General features: G+C 41.7%; 3 protein-coding genes across 6 annotated transcripts; all 3 read right to left on the minus strand.

The window, feature by feature from the left end:
- Positions 1 to 237: 237 nt before the first annotated feature.
- On the minus strand, positions 238 to 11,100 carry LOC109855214. The gene is made up of 7 exons (XM_020429163.1): positions 10,020 to 11,100; positions 9,164 to 9,381; positions 8,802 to 8,905; positions 8,046 to 8,237; positions 7,812 to 7,957; positions 7,510 to 7,636; positions 238 to 7,158 (listed from the first exon to the last, which is right to left on the minus strand). The coding sequence occupies exons 2-7, from the start codon at positions 9,330 to 9,332 to the stop codon at positions 3,646 to 3,648; spliced, it is 4,251 nt and encodes a 1,416-aa protein (XP_020284752.1). The 5' UTR covers positions 9,333 to 9,381; positions 10,020 to 11,100; the 3' UTR covers positions 238 to 3,645.
- A 4,511-nt stretch (positions 11,101 to 15,611) lies between these two features.
- On the minus strand, positions 15,612 to 22,068 carry LOC109855212 (alpha-N-acetylgalactosaminidase). Of its 4 annotated transcripts, none has more exons than XM_020429159.1 (8): positions 21,991 to 22,068; positions 17,571 to 17,732; positions 17,291 to 17,465; positions 16,935 to 17,109; positions 16,747 to 16,841; positions 16,321 to 16,680; positions 15,985 to 16,149; positions 15,612 to 15,888 (listed from the first exon to the last, which is right to left on the minus strand). In XM_020429159.1, exons 2-8 carry the CDS (start codon positions 17,729 to 17,731, stop codon positions 15,709 to 15,711), a joined length of 1,311 nt encoding a protein of 436 aa, XP_020284748.1. In that variant the 5' UTR covers position 17,732; positions 21,991 to 22,068; the 3' UTR covers positions 15,612 to 15,708. The 4 variants fall into 4 exon arrangements, with proteins under 4 accessions (XP_020284748.1, XP_020284746.1, XP_020284749.1 ...); XM_020429157.1 differs by lacking the exon at positions 21,991 to 22,068 and adding an exon at positions 20,134 to 20,222; XM_020429160.1 differs by lacking the exon at positions 21,991 to 22,068 and adding an exon at positions 19,441 to 19,522.
- Positions 22,069 to 22,718: 650 nt separating this feature from the next.
- On the minus strand, positions 22,719 to 24,936 carry LOC109855213 (muscle-specific protein 20). The gene is made up of 4 exons (XM_020429162.1): positions 24,832 to 24,936; positions 23,830 to 24,041; positions 23,637 to 23,757; positions 22,719 to 23,486 (listed from the first exon to the last, which is right to left on the minus strand). The coding sequence occupies exons 1-4, from the start codon at positions 24,916 to 24,918 to the stop codon at positions 23,295 to 23,297; spliced, it is 612 nt and encodes a 203-aa protein (XP_020284751.1). The 5' UTR covers positions 24,919 to 24,936; the 3' UTR covers positions 22,719 to 23,294.
- Positions 24,937 to 26,098: the final 1,162 nt, after the last annotated feature.

A 26,098-nucleotide genomic window follows, 5' to 3' on the forward strand; every position in this document is an offset into this window, starting at 1 on the left:
AAAATCTTCGTAGCAACGATTTGAACCGCGACAGCACGAATCAGAACCTTAGATAACAAAGATATAAGATTCTGACCACATTAAACAAAATGCCTCATTTAGAAGCACGTAATATTCTATTCAAAACACTAAATAAAAATAATAAAAACTAATAAACAATATTATTACAGATACCGATTTAAAAATATACTTAAATATTTAATAGGACAAAAAGAGAAAATCACACATTCATAATGGACGCCCGTAACTCAAATATGATACGTGTCCAACATCTAACGGAGGTTTGTATAGAACGTGTTCCGTATGCGGAACAAAAGGTCCGGCAAATAATTTTTATTCAGTATTGTCGCTTGTTAACTATTTTCTGACGATTTTCTGTGCGTTTTACGTCAGGAACACTTTATTTTACATATTTACATGTGTGTGTTTATTTAATTATGAGATTACATCTCCCGCGTTGGTCTCTTTCTCTCCCGCTCTCTCAATCTCGCGCGCATACACATACGTTCATACTTTTTTTTTTTTTTTTCACATGCTTCCTCTCCTTCGCGAATTAAATACAGTACATATGACTCGAAGTTTCAGAAATTAGAAAAGAATCATCGTCAGCTATTTGCTAAAATGTGTTTGCTAAATAAACTAACTAAACAGTTCTTTAGAATAGCGGCTTTTCTCGTCGACCAAACGATTTTACTTTTTAACCAACAGTTCCAAACTCATGCGCACCGCATTGTATCTACTTTTTACTTCCTCCTCATCTTTTCGAACTTTTCTCTTATTGCATATTTCATTTATATTCTATCACCACAAAAGCCGGAAATAATAATAGAGAATTTAACTTTTCTTGCCGAAGTCTTGAACATAATCGGTACATCGGCAGCATTCGGCAGAAGACGTAATCGTTGCGCAACCGTTTATAATAACTTTTGTCTTGATTTTCGATCCGTCGAGCGAGCGCTTCCAACGGTTGAGAGATATCACAAACTGTTGCACAACGCGTTCTACAGAATATCGCATGCACATTGTTATTAAAAATTTTATTGAAATGCAAAATGACTGGTTTAAAGAGTTACAATAAAAACTTCGTTTAAAGAACTAAGAACGATGGACACAATATTAATTGAGTTCATAAAAATAACAAAGCTTAGATTACACTTATATGTTTTTCTTTTCTATATGAGGTGTGAATATACGTATTGGTGTACGCGGATGCTTGGATCCTTGGATATTATTGAATATTTCATTGTGTACAAATTAAAAAATTAAAATTTCAACACGTTTTGGAAATTTCATACAATCATTTAGTTTGAAGAATCGCACAGAAATCTAAAAAAGATTTAAGTGTGAAAAGATTCAAAGATATAAGCACGATTGTGCACACTACGCGCGTTGCGATGTATCAATTTCGAAGGGAAAGGGTTTCTTTCTCTATGCGCACACACACGTCGCCGTAGAGAAAAAATCTTTCTTTTTATCCTTAAAGATATTAACGCGTTGCGGTGCGCAAAAAATTAATTAATTAAAAACTAATAAATAGTATACTTCAATAATTTGCAAGAATCCAAGAAACGAAAGAAAATTCGGTACCACAAAAATTCAACAAGTAAGTAAAGCTTTTTTAAAGAGAATAAAAATTTTTAAGCAAAGAGAGAAAAAATCCAAGGATATAAGCATTCGATTTTTAGATTATTGATTCCTTGAATCCTTATATTCTAATATATTATATATATATGTATATATCACGTAAGTATGTACGTATATGCCATATGTGTATGCGTATGTAGGATGTCTCTTATTCACGCGTTATATATAAACGTCGTTGTATCTATTTTGGTTTTGATTTTTGTTTTTAACAATTCCCAACAGCGCACAAAAGACATCCGAAAGATATCAAAAAGATGACTAAGATAATTTAGATAGACGTCTTTAAGATATTTTTCTTTGATTTTTGTGCCACATTTCCGTATTCTTTCGTCGTTTGCGATTGTCTGTACTTGCCAATTTTATGAGATGCCAATAATTAATATTAATGCAAATATTAATCTAACGTCGATGTATCGTATTAGTGCCAATAAATTGCTACAAATAAGAGACATCTTTTTCCGTGTGTGTGTACGTGTGTTCGTGTGTATGCGCTCTCGCGCGCACGTGTACGTTACGCATATGTATGTGTGTAAACGTATACATTTACACGTTCTTTGGAAGTGAAATGTTCGCATTATTGAGGTATATCTACGTTTGAAGCATTCGGATATTGTCGGTTTCTCGAGAAGCTAGAAAATATGTACTCCTCATAGCGAAGAGTCGGTTTGACAGTTCTGAAAGTTTCTTTTTTTTTTTTTTTTTTTTTTTCTATTACGTTTTTAACGCACAACATATATAACGCTTAGATCGCACCACCCTTTTAGGGAAACTCTCGCATCGAGAGTTTCCTTTCGCTTCCCTTTCACATTCTTCTCATCGAGCCCTCAAAGAATCGTGATACTCACAATCGTTGTTTTCAAGGTATGCGCGTGCGATAAGTGACACATGAGCGGTTCCGAAACGTCACTGAAGTGAAGATGGAGTACGCGCACGAGAGTCGAATGTAAAAAAAAAAAAAAAAATCAAATCTCTTGTTGCAACATTAGTGGTATATTATTTGCATTAAAAAAAATTACGTGTTATCGATATCTATCGCGTTTATTGGAATATTCTTAACTTTTAAATTGGGTGATACACCAACGACGATACTCGGTGGATTAGTTGCTTGTCCTTAATTTTCGTGAAGTTTTTAAAATTATATATATATATACAGTGTATATACTTTTCTTCGAGTCAGCACTTTAGTGACGTCGCGAACGGAGAAATCTCTTTTTTTCATGATGAGACAAACGTGAAAGGAGAATGTTCAACGAGCGTAAAGCAAATATTTTTTAACAGCGATATAGATCGTCGCAGAGTTTTTTTTTCGAGAACGAATCGTTAAAAAGTCAACTCGCGTGTATTTATTATACTTTATAGATTTTACGTACTCGAATTATTACGAAATACTTGAGCCTTTAAATCCTTGGATTCTTTGGACCCCTGAATTCTGAGGTCCTTAGACTCTTAGATCCATGGATTTAGAGTCGTAAAACCTCGTACTCGAAGCGAGATTTTTGTCTGCGCACTCAGCCCGCCACACAATGTCCCAAAAAAAAGGGATCAATACTCGATCTCAAAAGTAATATAGTTCCAAACCCATCTCTCTCTCTCTCTCTCTCTCTTTCTCTCTCTCTCTTTAATTTAAAATCTAAACAGCATGGGGGAACCGCAAAGCGTCAGAGAAAATTAACAAGAAGTTGTACATACATACAGGAATTGTAAACTTTTAGCATTTTTTTTTTTTAGATTTAAATCTGTTTGCGGCTCGTTTTTCCTTATATAAATTCGTTTACATGAGGAACTATATATTCTTGACTGAAGGGCGAAACCTAAGCGAATGCAAATTTTTTCAAAAAGTTGATCCCGTCTAGTTGATATTCTTATTCTTCGTCAAGACACCCGGTACAGGTTGGCAAAGTCGAGTTGCGAGAGACGCGAAAACGAATCGCGACTCGCGTCGAGAAATATTAAACACCATTCACAGCCGCTGGTCCTTCACTCGTTGATCCATATTTGAAGTCATATAGTCCAAACCTGCACTTTCTCGGCGACGACGCACCAACTTGCGTGGTCGTAGTACGATGAGATGATATGCAGATTCTGAACGTACTTGTTGATAAGCTGATCCAACTCGCCCTCCCGAAAGACGTGGTAGTATTGATGATAAGTGATCGAGCCGCCGCCGCGATCGGAGGGCAGTGACTCCTGGGACGACGCGTTGCTCAGAGAATCGGTGGTGCTCGTGGTGACCAAACAATCCGCGTCACGTTTCTTCGCCTCGGTCGACATCTCATCCAACGATCGGCCGCGTTCCTGCAGTCTCCGTCGCTCGACCGATGATCGACGATTGTTCTCCGCATTCAGATTCGACACCAACGACACCGTGCTACCAGTGAACAGTCTCGCCGTCGAGCACTCCGCCTGGCTGCCGTCGCTCAAGCTCGTCGTTGTGTTTTCCATTAGAGAGTCGCCCACGTCGCTCGAACCTACCGACAATCCGTCCTGGGAAGAATGCCATTTGTTTCCGGTTGTCTTCAACTCTACCGCGTCCTCGCATTCGAATTCTTCGCCTGTTTTCGACACCATCACGAAGTCCAGTATGTCGTCGGAAGTGCTGCGCAGCAACGGCGAGGTTTTGGAGCAACGTCGTTCCTGATCGACGTTGGATTTAGAATCGATGCCGGATTGAAGATTGATCGTGTTCTTGGAATTAAGCTCGTCTTTGGAATGGACGATCGTTTCTTTGATATCGCACGCAAATGTGGTGTAGGATCCAGGCTCGAATCTGGACACAACGTCGAATTTGGATTTCGATTTCTCGCTAGATTGAGGATTGAGTCTGAGCTTATTGTTTTCAGTCTGAACTTCGTATTTAAATTCTCGTTTTGACCTATTACTGTCAAAGTTAGGCTGGAGCACAGAGTGATTCTCGCAGATGTTTTTGGGTCTCGGTGTCGGTTCGGATTGGATTGCACTGGCGAACTTCTCGTGTTCGGGTTTGTTGTACGCTTCGTTTATGATCCACGAGGTTTCCTTGGGCACTTGATTGCAGTCATTCCAGCAGGCCGTAGTGTTCGATTCCGCGGCCAAATTATTGTCCACAACACCCAGCGACGATGGCGTGGTTTGCGACGTCGGGTGGACTCCAAAAATATCGAACGACGAGTTCTGGCAATACCGACTGATGTCTCGTATGAGATCGCTGCTCGATTCGTTGGTGTAGCCGCTCAGATCCACCGAGGCGGACTTACGATCGTGCTTCAAGTACGCTCGCGTTCGGACATTTGACTGCGACCAAACAGCGTCGTTATTCCTTCGTTGCGCAATCTGCGAGTATGATTGCGAGAATGATTGTTCCGGTTGGCTGTTGCGTTGAATCGCCGCCCCTACGGCGTCTTCCAGAGAGCTCGCCACATTTGCAGCGGCTTCGAGAAGTTTCATCGATTGCGAGGATATGGTCTTTCCGCTCTCGAGAAGAACGCGCGACGTGGAGCGGATTGCGTCGATTCCTAGACTATCTTGGGAAGCGTCGCGTGTCATTTCGATTTCCGCGAAAGACGTATTATTCTCCAAATCCACGGACGATGTGGAATCCTCATACAGAGGATTTGGAGATTGCGCGCTTGAATTTTCGACTGTCGTTGTGATGGTTCCCAGACTCGACGATGATTCGTCGTCGCGCAGATTTTCCGTTTCCTTCGTCTTCTCGGACACGTCGTCCCCGTTCGATTTGGAGGCTTCTTCGTCCGTCACATTTTGCGCGCTGTTCTTCTTTTCCTCGGCTTCTTTTCTCGCGATATATTTCTCGTCCGACGTAACGCTGATTACCGAGCCGACCGATTCCGGCGACGATACACCGCTCGAGTCGCTATCCAGGTCGTCGGTCTCTGGATTGAACAACTCCAGAGAAAGTAGACGCGGCAGAATCCTCGTTACGGTCTCCAGACGACCCGAGGCTGCCGTGGAGGCTCGTCTAACTAATGGAAACGACGGTCTGCTACGCGTCGCGAAACCTGGTTTCGCTATGAGCAGTTCCTTGATTTGATTTAATCTGGCCTTTCGGTTGTCATCTTCGTTTATGACCGGTTCACGAGTCTTGGTAACGTCGCTGAAGGCACGTAGCAGTGGTGCGGTGTCCGGCTCCGCCTCGGACTCAGTCGGTTCGGGTACCAGACAGAGTCCTCGTGACGACATCTGCAAAGTGTTTCCAAACGTTTCCGCGCCGGTTTTCACCGTTTCACTCGGATGATTCGTATTCATATTCGTATTCGTATTCGTATTCGTATTCGTACTCGTATTCGTACTTGTATTTATATTCGTATTCGTATTCGTATTTGTATTTGTATTTACGACAGTTGACGTTTGCTTCAGCAACGGTGACACACCGATCACTTTAAATCTAGAGGATAGACCGCCTTCCGGCGGTTGTTTAACGCGCGGCGACGGCGGTGCCGATGTCGTTGCGAGTTGCAGCGCTGCTGGACGCGACGCGGAAGGAACCTCGTTTACCGTAGACGATGCCGATGGCGCCGGCGCAGCAACGTCCGGCTTCGGCACGAAAATCACCGACGCGAAGCTGTCCTCAGAGTCGACGCTTGTATCACTCTGTAGACTGCTGTCTTTGGACGAGTCCGAGCCGTCCTCGCGTGAAAGGCGACGTTCGACGCCCTCGATGCTGCGTTTCATAACCGTTACTGGTTGCACCTTATTGTCCGCCGGTTTCGATATCGTTGTTGTCTCCGCTGTCGTCGTAACGGATACCGATTCGTTTTCACCGGATTTCCATCCCTGCAGCATTCGCACAAAGCCGTTCTTAATGGACATGCTGGAGACCTTTTCGATATTGGTGGTGGAGCGCTTGATCTTGCTGGTAAGTCCGTTTTTTAACAGTTGAAAGCGCCGGCTGGCGTTCACCGGGCTGATCGAATCCTTGAGCGCCTCGAACGTGCGCCATTTGCAGATGAGCTCCTCGTTCAGCGACGCCTGCTTCATGATGTTTCGGCGCACTCGTTCCTTCTCCTCCAAACGATCCACTGACATCAGCTCCTCGTTCATCGAGCTCTGCTTCAACGGCACGTTGCGCCTGCGCAACGGCTGACAGGAGAAGTTCGGAAGATCCTTGATCAAATTTTCAATGGCAGTGTCTTCGGGATTCTCCAAGCCGGTTTCTTCCACGCACGATTTCTGTTTGACCAGCCGTGGCTTCGAGCCGCTCGACGAAGACGAGACCGATCGTTCGTCCAGAACCAGCTCGGATGAAGAGAAACCGGGGATGCTTGACCGGGAACGCACCAGATCGAGCCGCTCGATCTCCAGGATGTCGCCGAGGCTCTTGGACTTGATGCTCAGCGTGTCCGCCGAGTGCTTGTTCGTCATCGTCAGCGTGTGCGTGATCTCCACGCGACGTAATTCGATCGGTAGATCGTCCACGTCGGTCATGTCCTCGGAGTCGCAGTGTCGCCGGCTCTTGGTGCTGCTCTGCCAACTTCCAGGAAACCAAGCGCCACTTCCGCGTTTGCTTCTCGCTAGTTTCTGCAAAAAATCAAGCATATTTTCCGATCACAGCGAGCGTGAATAATAATTCATCGAAAGTCTATTATTGGTTCAATTTCAAAATATAGCGACAAGTGAAAAAAAGAATGTTATTAATTTCTCTTCTAAGTCCCTTTATTGTCGTAACAAAGTAGAGAGTAAATGGAAAAAGAAATTGAAGTACTCTTGACATTAAATAATCTCCGATAACTAGCATCTCTCTCAGAAAAGAAAACAACGCCAATGTGTACATTTTAAAACTCAATAAACGCTCGATTATCGCAGTTTAATTTTTGTCAATTTTCCAGGCTCAAAATTGTTGTAGATGTTTATGTAATAGTTACTAGTTACCTGTAGTGCTCTCCGGAAACAACTATAACAGGTCTCATTCGGACTAGAGAGGCTGCTGGTGGATGGTGACAGGCTAAATATCGGATCGATCCAATAACTCTTGCTTTTGCATTTTCGTTGGCTATTTCTGGAACGAGAAATCATGACACGTATGACCTACATTCAACGCTCGCGCGAGAAATAACAAAAAAATAAATGAAACCTGCGCGAGAACGCATTGTGGTATAATTTGTTAAATATAATTTGTTAAATATAATTGACGATATAATTGATTGCCGTATTTTCCTGTTGGAAAAACTCACTTTTTGGAAGATGATGTGTGTTTCTGAGTAACGTTCTCATCTCGCTTCTCGTTACCGTCGGATGCGCTCGAATGCTTCGTTCCGTCTGAACCCCCGCTCATGCAATACGACTTGGGCCATGGTATTAAAACATCTTGCGATTCAAACTGCAAACAATGAAAACGCAACAAATGCAATTCGGACGGTTCGAACGAAAATGTAAAACAGAAAAGCTCGATTCAAGTTCTTTCTTACTTTTCGATGTTTTTGTTCCATAGCCCAGACGGATATAACGAGTCTGCCTCCGATCCTGAGAACCCGGGCTAATTCCTTCAACGCGTGTACCCTTCTCTCCGTGGTAGCGAAGTGATGCACCACGGCGATCGACAGCACCGCATCGAAACTCTCTTCCCGGAACGGCAGGGCCAGATTGTCACAAATCAAAACCTTATCACAAATGCAGAAAGAAAATTCTATGAATAAAGTACGTTTTTTTTTTAATATTAATTTGACAATTTTAGAAAAAAAAAAAACATTTTGAATTTGTATTCCAAAAGATTTTTTAACGCGATTCAGAATTTATTTGAAAAAATAAGAGCTTTTAAAAAGAGTAATTTTAGACTGAACATATAAATTATGTTGGTGTATGTACTTAAACATTTATGTGAAATAAATAAAGATTTTGCATTGTTTGTTTGTTGTCAATAGATGACATAATACAAATTCGGCGAATATTTGAAATTGCAGAATGCAAATAATATATCAAATTGCAGTGTATCAATACATCTGTCTCGATTTTATTTTAAATCATCTTTCAATTAATTAATTAATGTATGCTTAAATCAACAATCATCTATTGATCAACCATCAGACACTGCAAAATCCTTATTCATTTCACATAAATGTTTAAATACACCAACATAATTTAAAATATTGTTAAATTCTTACAAATGACATATGCACGACATAATCGTCAAATATTTAAGTCAACAATTGAGAAATGCTGTATACCTCGTTTTCTTTTTCTCGCGCGATGTCCGTAAAACGCTTGCATCGGTCGACTCCTATTTTAAAGATGCTGTGATTTACGCTGAGATATTTCCCGTTACCGCAACCTTCATAATAAGGGAGTAACATTATTACGGACACAGTAAATGCACAATACATGTATACACATCTAATATTATCGGATATCTAGAGCAGAGCACAAATTCTATCTAATGTGTGCGCAACGCGCGCGACGAATTCTTCGCGTAAATTTGTCTTGTTGACGCGATCGATACGGCAAATAGCTTCATGTCTATAACTCAAACATCTACATCTTAATTGCATACACATGCGGCAAAAATTTGTGTATAAGGTTTTGAACTAACCGATATCGCAGACGAGAGCACCGGGCTCGAGCTCCTGAAGAAACTGATACACCCGTGGCCAGTGTTTACTTTGCGTGGTTTTCTCGGCGCATTGCTCGTATACTTCGTGGACGTAGGCTTGCTCTAAGGCCACCGAGCGAGCTGCATGCTCTCCGTCGCTCTCAGACATCCCTCTCGCTAAGCTGATTTATCCCTCGTCCACATGTGCGCTCACGATGCTGTACAGAGAAACGGTGTTTCGTCATCGATACGTCATCGTATCACGCGTGGAAACGAACGCGCTCGAAGAATGCGAAATGCGATTTCGAACAATATTTGGCGGGATATATCGCGGAGACATTTTGGTAGAAAAATATACGCGCGGAAGATGGCGTGCGACTATGTAGATATTGCGTCTGAGGCGTAACACGCGGTTTTTGGAGCAAATGTCACACGAGAAGGATTAAAAAAAAACAAACAATTAAGACTTAAGGCTAGTTGAAATTGTCAACAAGAAATATATAAGGCCATACGAGCCATTCGCAGGATGTTTGTGCGGAAACTGTGTGTGTACATATATATATATATATACATGTAACGAATTCTACTTGTAAATTTTTACAAGTGTTTTTTTAATTGAAATCTCAATTCTTAAAATCATACGGGATGCTGGATTTGCATCTCACATATGAAAAACCCCGAATACCCCCCTAACTAATTTTAAAATATTGAGAAAAAAACTCTTTTATAAAAAACACTTTTTATTGAACTCGAAAGATGTTAAACTAAAAGTTGCTCCAAATAAAGTGTGATGTAAAAAGACGAATGGGAGCAGGGAACACGGTTGATCGTGCGTTAAAAATCATTTATTACGTACATGTATAGAATGACAAACGTTTTTACTATTAAATGTGGTCCTTTTCCATGTAAATTGTCGTTATCGCGAAGTATCGGATAAAAATCTAAAAATATGTATATAACGGAACTAAAATATAACACACTCTTTTTATTAACACATACTAAAATACAACACACACGTTCCGATATTTAATACAGAAATGAATCCGAAAGGAGAGAATCAGAGCTGCGCGCACGAATCGCTCCAATTGGCGATTCAAGATCTTTGATCAAACAACCGTCGTGAAGACAACTCTCCTGTCTTTCTTTCTTTCACGAACAGCTGCACTGTATTCATGTTGGGGGCGGTTGTAACAATATAACCATCCCGGAAATAGAAATCTCGGAAATGTGGACATTTGTCAACAAGTGTGTTGTAATCGGGGAGGATCGGGTTTTCGGAACTTCTTCGGTAGGTCTGATATATTGCTTTTTCCGAGGACGACCGTTTGAAATGTAAATAATATAGTTCGGGGGAGATTCTTCCGCGTGTCCCACACGCGCTCGATTTTACTTCACCCACGACACGGTATATATATACTCGCGATGACGCGCGTATCTTATAGACCGATATCGCACGGCGGCAAACATCCGCAATAGAACAACTCCTGCAGCAATCTGAGCAACAGCTTGTCGGTTCTCGGCTTCTCCGCGTTTTCCGCGTTCTTCGGGCGATCCCTACGGTACCGCAAGCGGGGCACCGTGTACGCGCGACACCATCGCAGAAAATCGCCGGTGTCCTCCGTGCGTATAAACGTCACGATCGCCCAGAGGGTGCAGAGATTCCGGGACTTCTTTCTGGTGTGCAGGTAGAGCTGGCAAATGTCCAGAAACGTCATGAGATCGACGACGCTCTTTTCCATGGGGAACGACGTTCCGGGGATGTGCAGCGCGAGACACGAGGAGACTTCTTTTTCTACGAGAGACGTGAAGAATGCGGAAACGTGCGCGGGAATGCAACGCGCGGCCCGGGACACGCGTCAAAAACGACCTCGGGAGCTCAAAAATTGCGACCGATCGGACAACCGATCCTTTAAATAGATCCTTTTGCGAACGTAACCGAGCGGAAAATCCGCCTGTGGCACGAGGGCTGTTCTCCACTCGCGCCGCCGTCGCCGCCGCCGCCGCCGCCAGCTCCGCATTGTGTGCTGTGGCGAACGCCGACGGAGGCAGATGGACCGACTTCAAAGAGCAACCCTTCCCCCTTCCACTTTTCCCGGTTCGTCATCATCTCAGTCGGAACGCGCGAGAGAAGAACAGAAGGGCCGCGCGCGTATGTGTGCGCGTATCCCGTTCGCGATTGCCCGATACGCGGCTGCGCGCTGTATTTATTCGATATTCCCTCTTTCGCACAACTGGGTTAGTCTGTGTCGGTGCACCAGTTTAACTAATTTAAAGACGCCTCGTGCGCGACGACTAATGTCAACTGTCGTCACTCTCTGGCACGCTTGGACGCGGATGGACGACCGGACGCATGAAAGTCGACGTATGAAATATCGACGTGTGCGCCCCGTCTCTGTTGCTCTCACCGCTTCCGAGTAACGCGCAAATAATGCGTACACACACACACACATGGATATACGTAATTACGAAATATCGCTCAACTTTCGGCTCAACTTCGATCCCTTCGGAAAACGCGAACACGCGAGGAAATGAGCGCGCGCGGTCTCCTATGTCAGATTTGGAAGCGCGTGACAATGGGGTTTCAGGATTCTTTGGCGCGGACCTTGAAAGGAATCGTCTCTTTTTCCGATCGCTCGTTTAAAAATATTAAACACACGCAATTGTAATTTATACTTTTATACATCGACCATCACGTGTCTCTTTTCAGTCAATGCGCGAGCGACTGAATTATCGTCGGCTTGTATTGTTTGCCGATGTCCCGCGCGTATCGAGAATAAAGAGACTCGTCCATATGTTGCTCGTGATAACGATTTAAAAATAGAATGAAAAATGCATCCCACACGCGAGTGCTTACGTCACGAGACGTCAACTGTTCAAGGACTAAGGGCCTACCGCAGTATAATTGACATATCGAAAGTATATACATATACTCGGCTTTTGATTCAATTTCCCCTTGCTTAATTAAACAGAAAAAAAAAGAAAATTGTCTCCGTGTCCTGGAAAAAAGAGATACCAGTTTATTTATTAATTTTTTTTAATACATAGATTTTTAAATTGATAATAAACAAGAAGAAGACATAGATTTTTCTTTTCGCGGCTAATTGACGCGCGAACATCTGGATCGATTACCGTGAGTTTTTAAAAACACACTTAGAGCGAAAGATACAGCCACACGTACAAATTGTCGCGGGTAAAAAGTGTTAACTTGCGCAACGTAGATTCATTATCCTTCGAGTGTGCAATGTACCTATATGTACACATCGTGTATACAATATATGAACGCGTCGACGAAACGGAGAACCACTGTGTCACCGCAGGTTGGACTACGTACTACGTAACGGGTGGGTTGTATAAATGTGTGGTGGTCTCGGCAACGCGTGGGTGGTACACGTAGAGGCAACGGCAATGTGCCAACCGTGAGAGAGGGCAGCCATGAATGAAAGTGCCGCGTATCGATTTATCTGCGCCGTCCTACATACGAAATATGATAAATACAGAGCGCTCCAGAGGGTATCGAACGATTCCTGAGATGACAATTTTAATATAATACCGATCCATATCTTCTATCTCTATCTTTCTCTCTATTCGTCTCTCTCTCTCTCTCTATCTCGTTTCGCAGCGTAGTAGGTAGAGATGCGGTTTTAAATAACCGATTTCAACGTAATTAATTAAGCCAAACGACGCGATGAATAAATTTGCATCAATCGCGATATCTGATGTCGAATCGCAATGAGATTCAATTGCAATCGTTTTTTTTTCGCGAGAAAACAATGGTTGCTACAATGTGCAACGGGAAAACGCGACGACGACGACGACGGGAAGAGAATAAAAAGATGTTTGCGATTCTCACACGCCGCTTTATTAAAAGTATGTAAGTAATGTTAATTATCCCTAATATTATGGAAGTAAAGCGGATATAAGAAAAAAAAACACATCCACGCGGAGATGTGCAAATAACAACACACAATGAGAGTTACATAACGCTTGTTCAAGCACCTGTGTTTTATTCCGTCCTCCAACTCATTGTTCAATGGTATAAATCTAACGTTTCACTTCTTGAAACGCAGAAGCTGTTAATTCAATCTGCAATCGAGCGAACACACACCTCCGTTTCCTTGAATCTTTGATACGCGACGTATCTCGAAACACGGAACCAACATTCCGCACAAACTTCCATTAGAACTTCATTAGACGTCACATGGAGTTACGAACGTCCATTAGAGACGTCTCTAATGAACGTTACGTGTGATTCGAGAAGAGAAATCAATGACTTCTTTGAATATCAACGATCCGCGAACACTGTTTTGATGATATTTCGCCACGTTCGAAGAGAGAGCGAGACGAGAAGAAGAAGATGTGTTTCACCAATCGAACGTATAAAATCTCGTTACGTGTGTATAACCACAACGCGGATTACCTTCGCGACTCCGATTGTGTGACACACCAGCATTAAAAAACGCGTCACACCGTTCAAAACGATATGGCGCCATTATTCATTCATGCGAATTGCCTTATACGTCTTACGTCAATGACTAGGACTAGCTAGTTCGAGCTTGCGAGACTTTTCACACTCGTCCCGATCGAAATGTGCAAAATTCCGAAGAACGCGTCAGCGACCGCAAAGACTTGGAACACTCCGATAAAGAATTGCATATAGATTTTGCGAAATCGAACGACACAATCGAAAATCATCGGAGTGACCAGCGTGAGGTACAACGTACACACACACACACGCACACACGTCCGAGAGTAGCGCGCGCGTATTGATTGCGGCGTGCTCCATTCTCTGCATCAATATATATTGATAACGCCGTAATCACTCTTATCACGTGAAACGGAGCGCGTTTCTCTCTCGCTCGCGAATAAGCGAACTCTCGATTTCTCTGGGAGATACCGCATTATTTACGCGCATATCGTTCAAGCCGGCCGCCATGTCGCGCGAGATCGTCGTCTCGAGTAAAAGAGAAAACAGATCGCACAGGACGAAGAAACAGACCGAGGACGAGCACCGGATTGACATCCGCGTGTCTTGCTGACGAAAATGCTCCGTTTTTTTTTTTTTCTTTTTCAAGTCTTACCTGGGTCATGAAAGAGGCGGAATCTTCATGCTCGTTGTGAGACAACACACGACCGTGACAGCAAGAGGGTGGTGCAGCAGCGCGATGACAGCAACGGCGTCGGAGACGGCGGCGGTGAAGGCCGGTACTGGTGCTGATGCTCGTGACAATATCTGTGGTGTTCGCGCTGAATCGGCGTCGCGCGGGTGTTCGCGTTTCATCGCGCCGACGAAACTGGGATTCACCCTATCACATCGCCTCGCCGTGAGCCGAGCACCGTAATTTTTCTTTTCTTTCTCTCTCTCTCTCTTTCTTCACTCGCCCGTTTTTTTTTTTTTTTTTTACGGTTTTCTCTCGCGGCTCGAGATATATTCGCGGAAAGCGGTCGCGGTCACCGATAAAACGCACGTTTCCGCGAGGAATACCGTACCGACCGAACGAACGATTCTCCGACAATGGCTGCGACTCCGCTAGGGGTTGAAGGGAGCACGCGCACGAGAGGGGACGCGACGCGACGCGGGCGTCGCCGTGACGCATTACCCCAGCAGCGGAAGAGGGAGGAAAGGGCGGACGCGAAAGAGTGGGTGTAGAAAGATATGTTTTGCGTGCGAGCTGCGGGTAGGTGGATATAGGTTGTAGGTGTGCAAGAAACATATAACTTGGCACACAGCTGCAATGAATTTATAATAGCCACCCTGTAACACAAACGCGCGCGTGTTTTCTCTTTGTCCCCCGTTCCCATTTCTTCTCTCTTCCTCCGCGATATTATTTGTGGATCCTTTGCGGATCCTGATGACGCGTTACAAACGTCGAAAGGGTTTGGAAGAGCGCAGAAAGATTTCGCACACACACACGTAAACACATGTATATAGTGCTGAACAAATATACGCGCGCATCCTTACGTAGTTTACATTGTTCTTGTACGCGCACAAACATGTTTAAAATAAATAATAATAATAATAATAATAATAAATAGATGTAAAAAAATATAATAATATAATGTAGTGATTTAAATATGTAAGTTACATGTGTAAGCCTAGTTTACACCGTAATCTTTTTGGTGCGCAAATCAAACAAAATTTATTTTTCAATGTATAATTCTGGTGTTTACACCATTATAAATGTGCTTTTGATACGCGTATCATTTTGATACGATAAGCGTGAAGAGGCGTATTGTATTATCTTAATATGACATTACATCATTAAAAGACCAAGCCGATTTAGTACGAATATAGTTTAGTTGCAACTGGAACATATGAATTTTCTGTTCAAATTGACTCAATCTATCTTCACACTTCGGCTCTGTCAAAATTTGTCACCCTGTATATGTATATGTAAAAAAAAGAAAATATATATATATATATATATATAAAGTTTATAAAATTCTTTTTATTTCCTATTATGCCTTATATAATATGTTAATAAAGAACATATATGTAACGCATATAAAAAAAACGCGAAATTTGGTAATACTTCAGACGCGTACGATCATTTAAATGAATTTTGCCTAACTTTGTAGACTTGATTTAAAGACGAATACTGCGAGTAGCGAAACACGTCTTCTATGTTTAGATCACATCGCAAGATCACCACACCGGATGGGTTTACTTTGACCTTAATCTTGGTCTGCGGTGTCAGTACGCTGTAGTCCACGTCCTCGTACAGATCCTGGGAAAAAACGCACGGTTGTAATAAACCCGGAATCTTCTCGACGAACTGACTGGAAGATACTTTCTCCTGATTAGACGCCACTTGTTACGTTACCTCCACTCGATATCCTCCCGGGTACTGCAAACCCAGCTCTTTTAGTGTGACCGACACGTCCGATGGCGTGCCGTCTGTTCGCCTGTTGACGAACGCGATTGCGTAGGAATAGTAGGTTTGATAAATCGGAGTGATGGGCCTAGCCCAAATCTCGATGCCTTTGTGCTGCAATTGTACAAGTTGCCGTAAATAAAATGAATATATTCCGATGACTTTGATAAACAATTATCGACGTAACACGTGTCGGAACAAATAGCTAATAATTAATCTCCCATTTTAATTAACTCGTAACAAATTTTTCACATCCATATAAATTGTTTACTTTTCATCACTCACTTTGTATATCCTTCGACCTTGAATACCTAGCGGATCTTGATCTACAGCAATAATTTTCTTATTTTGCAAGATAGCTTTGTATTCCGGTCTGATTGTTCTGAGATCTACAGACATAAGCAATGGCGCCGCTAATATAGCCCAGATCGCCATTTGCGTTTTGCTCTGTTCATAGCTCAATCCGAAGTTGCCGATAATCAACATATCCGGATCATTCCAATGTCCAGGACCGGCGATGGACACGATCGTGTCTTGATTGTTACCGTAGTAATCGATGATGCTTTCCACGCTAGCCCAGGAATCTTGAATGTCGTCGAAGTTGCGCCAGAGATTGCAGTGTTCAGCTATTGCTGTGTAGTTTGGCTGAAAATTCGGCAAACATCAAAAATATTTGTAGAAATAAATCAGATCTATTGAGATGATACTAACCTGCATACCAGCATAGATTTGATAAACAGGCCAGCTGCAGGAGTAGATCATTTGTTTTCCAGTTTGATTCAGGTGAAATCCAAACTCGGGATAGCCTTCGAGTGTGTCACATTCATTTTAATTCTAATTTATTCATTTTTTTAAGAGAGAGTATTCTCACATTGACTATTTATAAGACGTAACTGTACCTCTGTCCATATCGGACGGATGTGAGTAACATCCGTCTAATTTCACATAGTCCACATCCCAGGATGCGAATGTAGCAGCATCTACGTCCAAATAACCCAAAATACCCGGGTAACCGGCACAGGTGTAATTACCATAGTCCTCATAAATGCCAAACTTCAGGCCCTTTGAATGCACCTGACCAGCAGTAATTTTTCATCGATTAGATAACGCACAGTTACAGAAAAAAAAAAACTACGAGCAAATTTGTGATTCTAGAAAATAGACTATCATGTTGATTTTTACACAATCAACAAACTTTTAAGTAGAGATTCATACTAAAACTAAGCATCACTAGTGACAACAAACACTGAATTACATAATCTGACAGACTCTTCATGCCATATGGGAACCTTTCTCTGTCTGGTACAAGCTGTCCACGTAAGTCTCTTTCTTTCTCCAACCAACAGTCGTCTACATTAATGTACTCATAGCCTACCGCGGCATATCCTTCGGCCACTACTATGTCTGTCATAGTCCGGAAGAGACGGTCACTGTGAAACATAGAAAACCACATTGCTGTGACTTCTCTCCTACATTTTTAGGCCGTCTGGTATCTCTCTTTATCCGTACAGTGTCCAGGCTTCTGAGGTGCTCACCTTATGCAGTTGTCGGGATCATTCTTGCAGTCAGTGTTGCATCTGAATCGCTCCCACGCCAACCAGCCCATCGGTGGTGTCCTGGCCAGACCATTCTCCAGTGCCGGGACCAGAGTGGTCAGTGACAGGAGAACACAAAGGATCCACAGGTTGAACAGCATTCTGCAGGCAGGGAATAAAGCTGATGTCAGTTGGTTGAGCGAGATTGTGGCAATGCTACCAAGTCGGCAGCATAGTCCAGAAATGCAACGTAGAGCAGGATTCCCGTGACAGAAGAACAACTGACGGAGAAGATGTCATCGGGAGAGCCGCGATGGCCAGAAAGAACAATGCGACGCGAACGCGTGTAATGACGAGGCGCGCCTACCGTACTGATCTGATATAAGAGGCAAGCTCGCTCGCTCGCACGCTCGCTTGCCGCCGTTGCCGTCGCCGCCGCCGTCGCTGCGAAATACTTTCACCCAATGCCCCATTTCATTTTTACGCGCGATCACCGTCACCGACTCGCACCGTGCCGCGCCTGCCTCCGCTCCGCCGATTTGCTGACGTACCCCAACAACGTCTTACAAACCCGACCCCGTATGTTACGAGATCACGATCGCGCGTCGCGAGTTTTTTTTTCTGTGCGAGACGATGCGCAACCGAGTATATCCTTCTTTTTCTTTTTAATAATTCTAGTATTTTTCAGCCCACATCGAGGATTCTTTTTGCCGCAAACCGTTTCTCTCTCTCTCTCTCTCTCTGCTATCTATCTCGAAAAATATAATGCTTTGTTTTTGTTTTTCTTTTGAAAAATAAATAAACACCGCGAGAGATTCGAACAGTTTGAATCAAACTGGTCTTGCTTTTTAAAATCTCCTTCCCGCATTTCTTGAATTCAACGCTGACCTTTTCCAAGCACGTAGGCTTTTTCATCAATATAATCCTTTCTTTCTCATATTCGCCGCGGGTGAACTCTGCGTGATTGATGTCTTCGGGACTCCTCGCATCTGCATCCTCGCGCTATCAAATTGCAATCGTTCCACGCGAGTTACGAACTTCGCCCGGGTGGGTTTTTTCGATTCGAGCTCTTCAATTTGGCACCGTGTACTTTAAGGAGAGAGACAGAGGTTAGGGATCACGCGAAATGATGGAATAGGTTAGATTCTTTTCGATTCTCTCGCGCGTGACATTTGGAAATGTCATTGGGAATTTTTCGCGAACAATTCGAGCGTTTTAAATTTTCATCCGATCGAATTTTCGCGGTTCCCGACATTGTTTTTTTGTTTTTTTGTTTTCGCGTTTCACAATCAAGTTTCTCCGCAATGAGATTTCTTTATTTATATCGACGGTTCCGTCGCTCTCAGCAGTTAGCAGATTCTTGGGATCGCAAAAGCAACAGAGACTGTTAGAGAAAAACAAAAATCTCTTTTCTCGTTCTTTCACAAAAGAAAACCGCAATTTTTTGTGTGGAACAAAAATAAGTTTTAAAAACCACTTTCTTATGTTTTCTCTTTCGTACGATGATTTCGGAAAACTTTTTTTTCGACCATTCACCTCTGAAGCACTACTGTTTTTTTTTTGTTTTTTTCTGCGTTATTTAAATCTACAATTTGCAACTAATTTTACAGCGGCTATTTCGCAAACAGAACTCGAACTGAGATTCGTGCGTGGGAGACAATTGTGAAAATATGAATATACCAGGTATTTTTTTCCGAAGGCTAGAAAGATGTTGAACAATGATTGCCACGTGTCCTTCGCATCTTAAATCGATGCGTCAAGGTTCCTCGTTAAACGCACATAACGCGTGTAACGCGGTACATACTCTCTCTCTTTTCGCATCACACATTCAAAAATCATCGCAAAAACTCTGCAAAAAAATAATAATAACCTGTTTTTTGTTCTCTCCACGTCGACTTTGCCTCGGTGTCGGCGATTTGGTTGATGCTCGCACGTAGGCTTATTATTAATAAAAATGAAAGCATCTGTCTGCGTACGGAGTACGATAGCGTGTTAAGAGAGAGCGAGAGGAGACGGCGAGCGAGACTAGCGATTCTCTCGACGGAGTGAGAAAGAGAGACGACGACACAAGCAATGAGAATATTGCGGGTAGGAGATCACAACATTGATAAAATAGACAATGTCTCAAACATCGCTCGATTCTGCTTTTGACATCTCAACATGTTACACGTGCATTGTCTCTCCATTATGTCATGTCGATGTTGAAGTTATTATATTATTATTATTATTATTATTATTATTATTAAATAAGTTATTTTGGTTATTATTATTGCTATCACATTACCGAACTTGCTTCTGTCTCTAGTACATATATTAATAATCTAAGGAACTTGTTACTCTATTATTACTCTGCGCGACTTGTGTTGTTATTATTATTATATCTGGCCTAACTCGTTACCAAATTATTTCCGGGTGGCGCAGGTGCCGCGTCGAGAAAGTAGCCAAATAGACGCGGACCGGTTCACAATACTTTTTTTTTTAAAACTCACGTTTTTTTTAGTACTCGCGTCACCCCACACGTCAGATTGAAAAGAAAAAACATAAGAAAGAAAAAAAAGAATACCTTGCTCTTGAAGTGGTAAAAGAGAAGCGGCGGTCGTTGCGACACGCCTGCGGCGCTTCCACTGTGAAAAAAAACACAATCCCGACATTCTTTTATTCATACAACCGCGTCTTCGTATCGCGGAAACGATCTTCGGATTTGCCGATCAAGTCGATCAAACTTTATCTCGATGTGCGCGATTGTCGAATGTCGAGCGTTACCAGACCTATCTGATTAAATGGTGTTAAAATATTGAAATACTTAATTTCACGATTTCAAGCAAAAGAAATTGCACGTTATCAGTTGCGCGAAAATTATGTGTCGGAAATCGTTGCACCTACAATGTCGGCTGGCGAAAGGATGCCGGAGATAATGAACGAATAATTAATTTTATTTACGTTCTTGTGATTTTCTGGAACACACATTGCAAGACGTAGACGCAGAATTTGTATTGCGGCAAAATTAAAGAAAAATATTCTTTTGAATTCAGATATATATATATATTTAGTTTTAATTCGTTTTTCGATACGATATGTGAATTTTTTAAAATAATTTTTAAAGAGAGAGGGAGAAAAAAAATATCTTTGCGCGTCTCCGAATATAATCTTTCGATCGTCTTTAATATCGAACATTATCTCTTGCTCGATGATATCAAAATCCGCATCTTCATTCGTTAATCTTGATAATTAACAACAATTGACATTTGGTATCTCGTATTTTGACGTGTGCACAACGTGATTGCACAACACGTAAAAATATACGCCTTTGTTTTGTCCAGATAGCGATCGCGATCGAAGAACGGTTTATTTGTTGCATCATGAAAACATAATTGTGATATAATACATTTAATTACAAGTCGCATATATCTTATCGTTCGCGATAAAAAAAAAAAAAAAAAAAAGAGAATACGCGCACTCTAATGATGTATATAAACAATTTTTGATCTTGTATATGTTGTTTTTTTTTTTTTTTTTTAATAGAAATGCTTGCTACGCCTGATCTCTCGCATTTCTTTCCAAAGAAAGACACGAAGGAGCGTAGCTTCTCGCCTTCTAATTTCCCCCTCCCGCCTTCGTCTCAGATTGGAGAGTCTGATTTCTTAGCGACTCGCTCGTATGTCCTCACACCAAGCCGATTCTAATCTCCACCTCAATGGAAAAAGAGGAAAGAAGAGCAAAAAATAACTTCGCCGATTCAACGCGTAATGACACCGCGAATTAGCGCGTCCTAATATCGCGCGGGAAAACATTGCGCATATTAAAGTCGTATTGAAAAGCGCGCGCGGATTATGAAGTTGTGCTGGGTCGAGGTCAATAAAATAATTCCATCGGTTTGCATTCTAAAGTATCGTAACCCTGGCATGATCCACATCCACGCTCCATTCGTCTCGGGGAATTGGCGACCAGTCTTTCCACAACGTCGCGTCACAGCATCATGCGCGCGCGCGCGCGCACACACAATTTGCATCCGATACCGTTTCCGAAGGTGAAATCGCGCACACGGCAAAATTCACAGACACACAGCGGGAAATCGACTCGAGATCGCATCTCTAAAAGACTCTACGTGCTCGAATCTTCTTAAACATTTTTTTCGTAAATTCCCCCTTTCCTCCCACTTCTTCCCATTCAACGTTTCTATAAAAGTATTTCTTTCGCAGAGAAACTTGACGCATCTTCTAATCGCGAATAATAGAAACTGGTGAATTAAACGGCTCACGCGAGCGTGCAGATGATAGAACGGCTTGCAACCTGAGAGCTAAACTATATTTATATATTTATGCGCAATTTCTTCACACGCGCGATGAAGAAGTGCGAAATAAATTTTGTACACGCCGTTATATTTTAAAGCTAATTAATTTTAAACACATATGTGACGTACCTTTTTCTGCTACGTGTTGCGCGCGGGAATATTATTCTATTGTAGCGCGCTCGTAATATATATAAGCATCTTTGTAAATATACGTTCTATAAATACGTACGTGAGCACTTTTTTTCTCGACAGATTGATTGAACAATTCTGATATACGTTATCGCGCGGTTCTTATTCGATAACTCGTGTCTTTCTTAATAATAACATAAGACGCGTATGTAGGCGTTGTATTGTTTCTCTAATGGGCGAGCTGTTAGAGTAAACAAGCAGCAATAAATAAACAAATTAGCGAACGTCGTTAATGCGGTGTGTTTCCAATTTCGTGAAGGTGAGATATACGTCAATGTTACACGAAGCACGTTTTTTTCGCGAATGTTTTGGACGAGCGAGCAGCAACATTGAAACATTTTCGGGATATCAATAGAACACACATCCCACACACAGTTCTACAACACATTAGCTTGGCACAATTTCAGCACGTTGCACACGTAATTTGCATCGCGTCGTAGCGTATTTTATTTTCGATGTTCATCCGTGCGCGCGATGTCTCTTTAAATATCTTTACACGTAGCGTAATTGTGCTGAAAAAATTTGGAGAAATAAATAAACTACTTTACATATTTAAGAACATTTTTTACGTATTTGATTTAAAACCAATTTTATCGGAGAGAGTTTACCTTAAGAGTCCAAGGAGGAAAGAGATGAGCAAATGTGTATATATAAAAAAAAAAAACTACTTTGGATGGATAGAACTTTTATTCGAAATCTTTGGATAACAATTATATTTTTTGGCGCGTTTTGAAAGGCGCACCTGTCGCGTCAACAAGTTAAATAAGACAATTTTATTGCTTCAAAACGCAATAATAGGGTAATAATACATCCGTGACGTTGTACATTTTGCGAGACTGAAATTTCCCGATGGACGTGAAAAGATGAAACAAATTGATTTAATAAACGACAGAGTATATATTTTGCTTATATAATTGTAAAAAATCAATTATTATCGCTACAAGTATGGTCGTTGACTCGAGCGATAAGAATATATATTCTCTAATTATAATTATCTATAAAAGTTCAAAGTTTCCTTATATGCGATGGTTACACATTGTTATCGGCGTCTATCGTTATAAGAAAAAAACTGAAGTAGATAACAGCGCAATTTATCGTTTAATTACAAAAGTAAAATCAAACATATATATATATATATATATACTTTTATGTACATACATAGAAAAAAGATGATTTTTTTTGTTTAGCTCTAAAAAGTGGAAGAGAGAGCACGTGGAAACAGCTGCGTTAAGAGAATTCTCAATTTACTTTCCGAGGAGGATTTTGCGAGTGGCACCGATGCTCTGGCCGGATTGAGTCGCGCCCTTGTTAGAACCTGCTTGGAGACCAATCATCGACTCGCCGGCCCGCAATTGTTCCTCCGTAAATTCGCGTTTGCACTCCTCTGCTGGCTTAGGTCCTAGGTAAGGTCCTTTCCACTCCGGATGTTTGTACGTCTAAATCAACAGATTCAATATAACATACTTGCGTGATAATAATAATAATAATAATAATAAAAGTAACATTATTTTAAAAAATCAAAAAACAACATAAATTTGCAATTGAAGTTTAAAAAGTAATCGCAAATGTGTAATGAGGTGTCGTACCGTTCGACCGAGTGCGAACAGTGTCGTTACTACTTGCGGAATGTCTTTCTTTTCCCACAAGTCCACAGTCTGAAAGACGTCGACGTCGTCCACTCCGTATTCCTTTAAGGCTTTTTGAAACCTGCAACGCGTACTCGATGATTTATACAGTTGCTACATATGTACGCACCAATTGCGCGCGAATAATACTCACATGTTAATATTTTCCATCATCTTGAACTGTCCACCGGAAGTATTGATCTTCGGCACCGATCCGGGAGAGATTTTGTTCATCAGGTGGCACAGAACCTGGCCGTCCTTGAGCACATCCTCGAAGATCTCACCTGGAGGGAACTTCTTGCCAAGGATCGATTCGATCCATTCCTGTGCCTCTCTCTCTTGCTCCGGATTGCGTTTCCCCGCAATCTACAAAAACCGAACGTTTCGAAAAAAATCGTAAATCTTTGTCGTTTTGCGATTTAATTAGAGAAATTGGATTTAACGAGGAAACATGAAAAGTGAAATAATCGAAGAATCTTTGATCAAAATCAAATTTGTGCGCGTACGATATATTTCGAAACACTTCAAAGTTTACACAATTTAAAATTAAATAACGTTAAGACATTGACAATGGCTGTTTGAAGCAAAACACTGCTGATGATGTGTATATGTAATGTGTAACTTTATTTGAGAAAACTAATATATAACGTTTTAACGATTGCGATATATAACGATTGCGAGTTACAAAGTAACTGTTACTTTGTAACTCGCTGAGCGTAATCATGTGAAATTGTGTTAAAACTTGATTCAAGAACTTGTTAACTATGTCCACGCACTTATATTGAAAAAGGCCTAATTCGAAGGCCGAAAATGTTATATATTAGTTTTCTCAAATAAAGTTACACATTACATACACATCATCAGCAGTGTTTTGCTTCAAACAGCCATTGTCTTAACGTTATTTAATTTTAAAAAAATTTGAAGCTGACTACATCTATCATTATCTATTTATTTACACAATTTGTTTTTTTTTTTTTTTGTTCAAGTTCAAGCGCGTCAGTCTTCTTGAGAATTCGTGTTCTTTTGAAAATGAGGAAAACGCGGTAATTCCAGCAAGTGGATCACTCATATGCAACGCGCGTGACCGTAAACGGATAGGAATGGTTACACTCCACGACCGAAATATATATATATATGTATATATGTATGTATGTACCTTAGCGCGCACTTGACGTTCTAGAGCCATCCTTATTTTTGAAAAGACTGAAGTGCCGCGGCTTCTGGCCCGCGGCTTTTTATACATTCGCGAGGACCACGCAACCACCGTGTGGCCAAGTCGGGGGAGATATTCGTCCAACAACGTACGAGGGTGTATACAAGGTGTCCCGGGATTTTCTTAGCGAGAAAACGAGAGAGAAAATTGTTTTGTTTAAAAACTTTTTTACTACGCGAAAATCGCCGCGAGTTTTTCGCCCGTCCCGCGACACTCGTGCGTTTTGTCAGTTTTTCCATTCGTTTCTTTATTCGCTCGCTTAACAGCGCACACGCGCGCGACACATTTTTCTCACCATATTACCACGGAACACCTTGTATAACACTAGCGTGATTCCACGCGTTTCGGAATTCTAATATTAGCGGCTTATTCAGTTAAACGAGAAATAGGTTTTCCGAAATCGCAGAGAGACGCAGCTGCTGCGTGGAAATTGGACACAGCTCGGTAATGATTATAAATGATAAATATGCCGCAATAAGATTCGCAAGAAGATTTCGCGAATCTCATCGCGTTGGCGGTCTCCTATATTACGAGCCAATAAAGGATCTTTTATCTATCTAGACAATCTCAGACAGCACAGAAAGACTTGTTAAAGATGTCTAAAAGACAATGAGACGATCTTAAGTCGTCCTTTAGTGACGACTGTGCTGTTTGAGATACGTACAATATTATAATGTGTGCGAAGTAAAATATAAATATAAAAAGTGCTTTAAGTTCTTATCAAAAGTCAAAAATATCGGATCAAGAATCGTCCTGATGAATATATTGTGGGAACAAAAAGGATCCCAATAAGACTTGCAGTTGCAGTCTCGTTTCAACGCGTATTTCAGCGCGTGATATATCGGTGTTCGGAACACCACAGGCAACGTGTGTGTCTGAAGTCCTGATTCAAAAGAAAGAAAAGGAACGGGAGCGTGTTCGAAAGTAGAACGCGCGCTACTTTTAAATAGTTCTCTGTCATATGAAGGGGCTTGGGTTATTATTGCGCGATCCGCATCTCGCTCGCGCGCCAGATACCGACTTCGTGCATAAGTGCGAGATACAGAGAAAATTGTGGACAATGCGAAGAGGGAGCGAAGGAGTTAAGACCGTAGATGGTAATATATGTACTGAGAATGAGAGTTTCTTTTGACTTAAACGTAAATATAAAAAACATTTGAGTTACAAAACTTCGTAGATCAAGAATGGGAAAACCGCAATAGCAACACAA

This window comes from Pseudomyrmex gracilis, unplaced genomic scaffold (assembly GCF_002006095.1).
Source record: "Pseudomyrmex gracilis isolate BER0280 unplaced genomic scaffold, ASM200609v1 scaffold_83, whole genome shotgun sequence".
NCBI lineage: Eukaryota > Metazoa > Arthropoda > Insecta > Hymenoptera > Formicidae > Pseudomyrmex > Pseudomyrmex gracilis.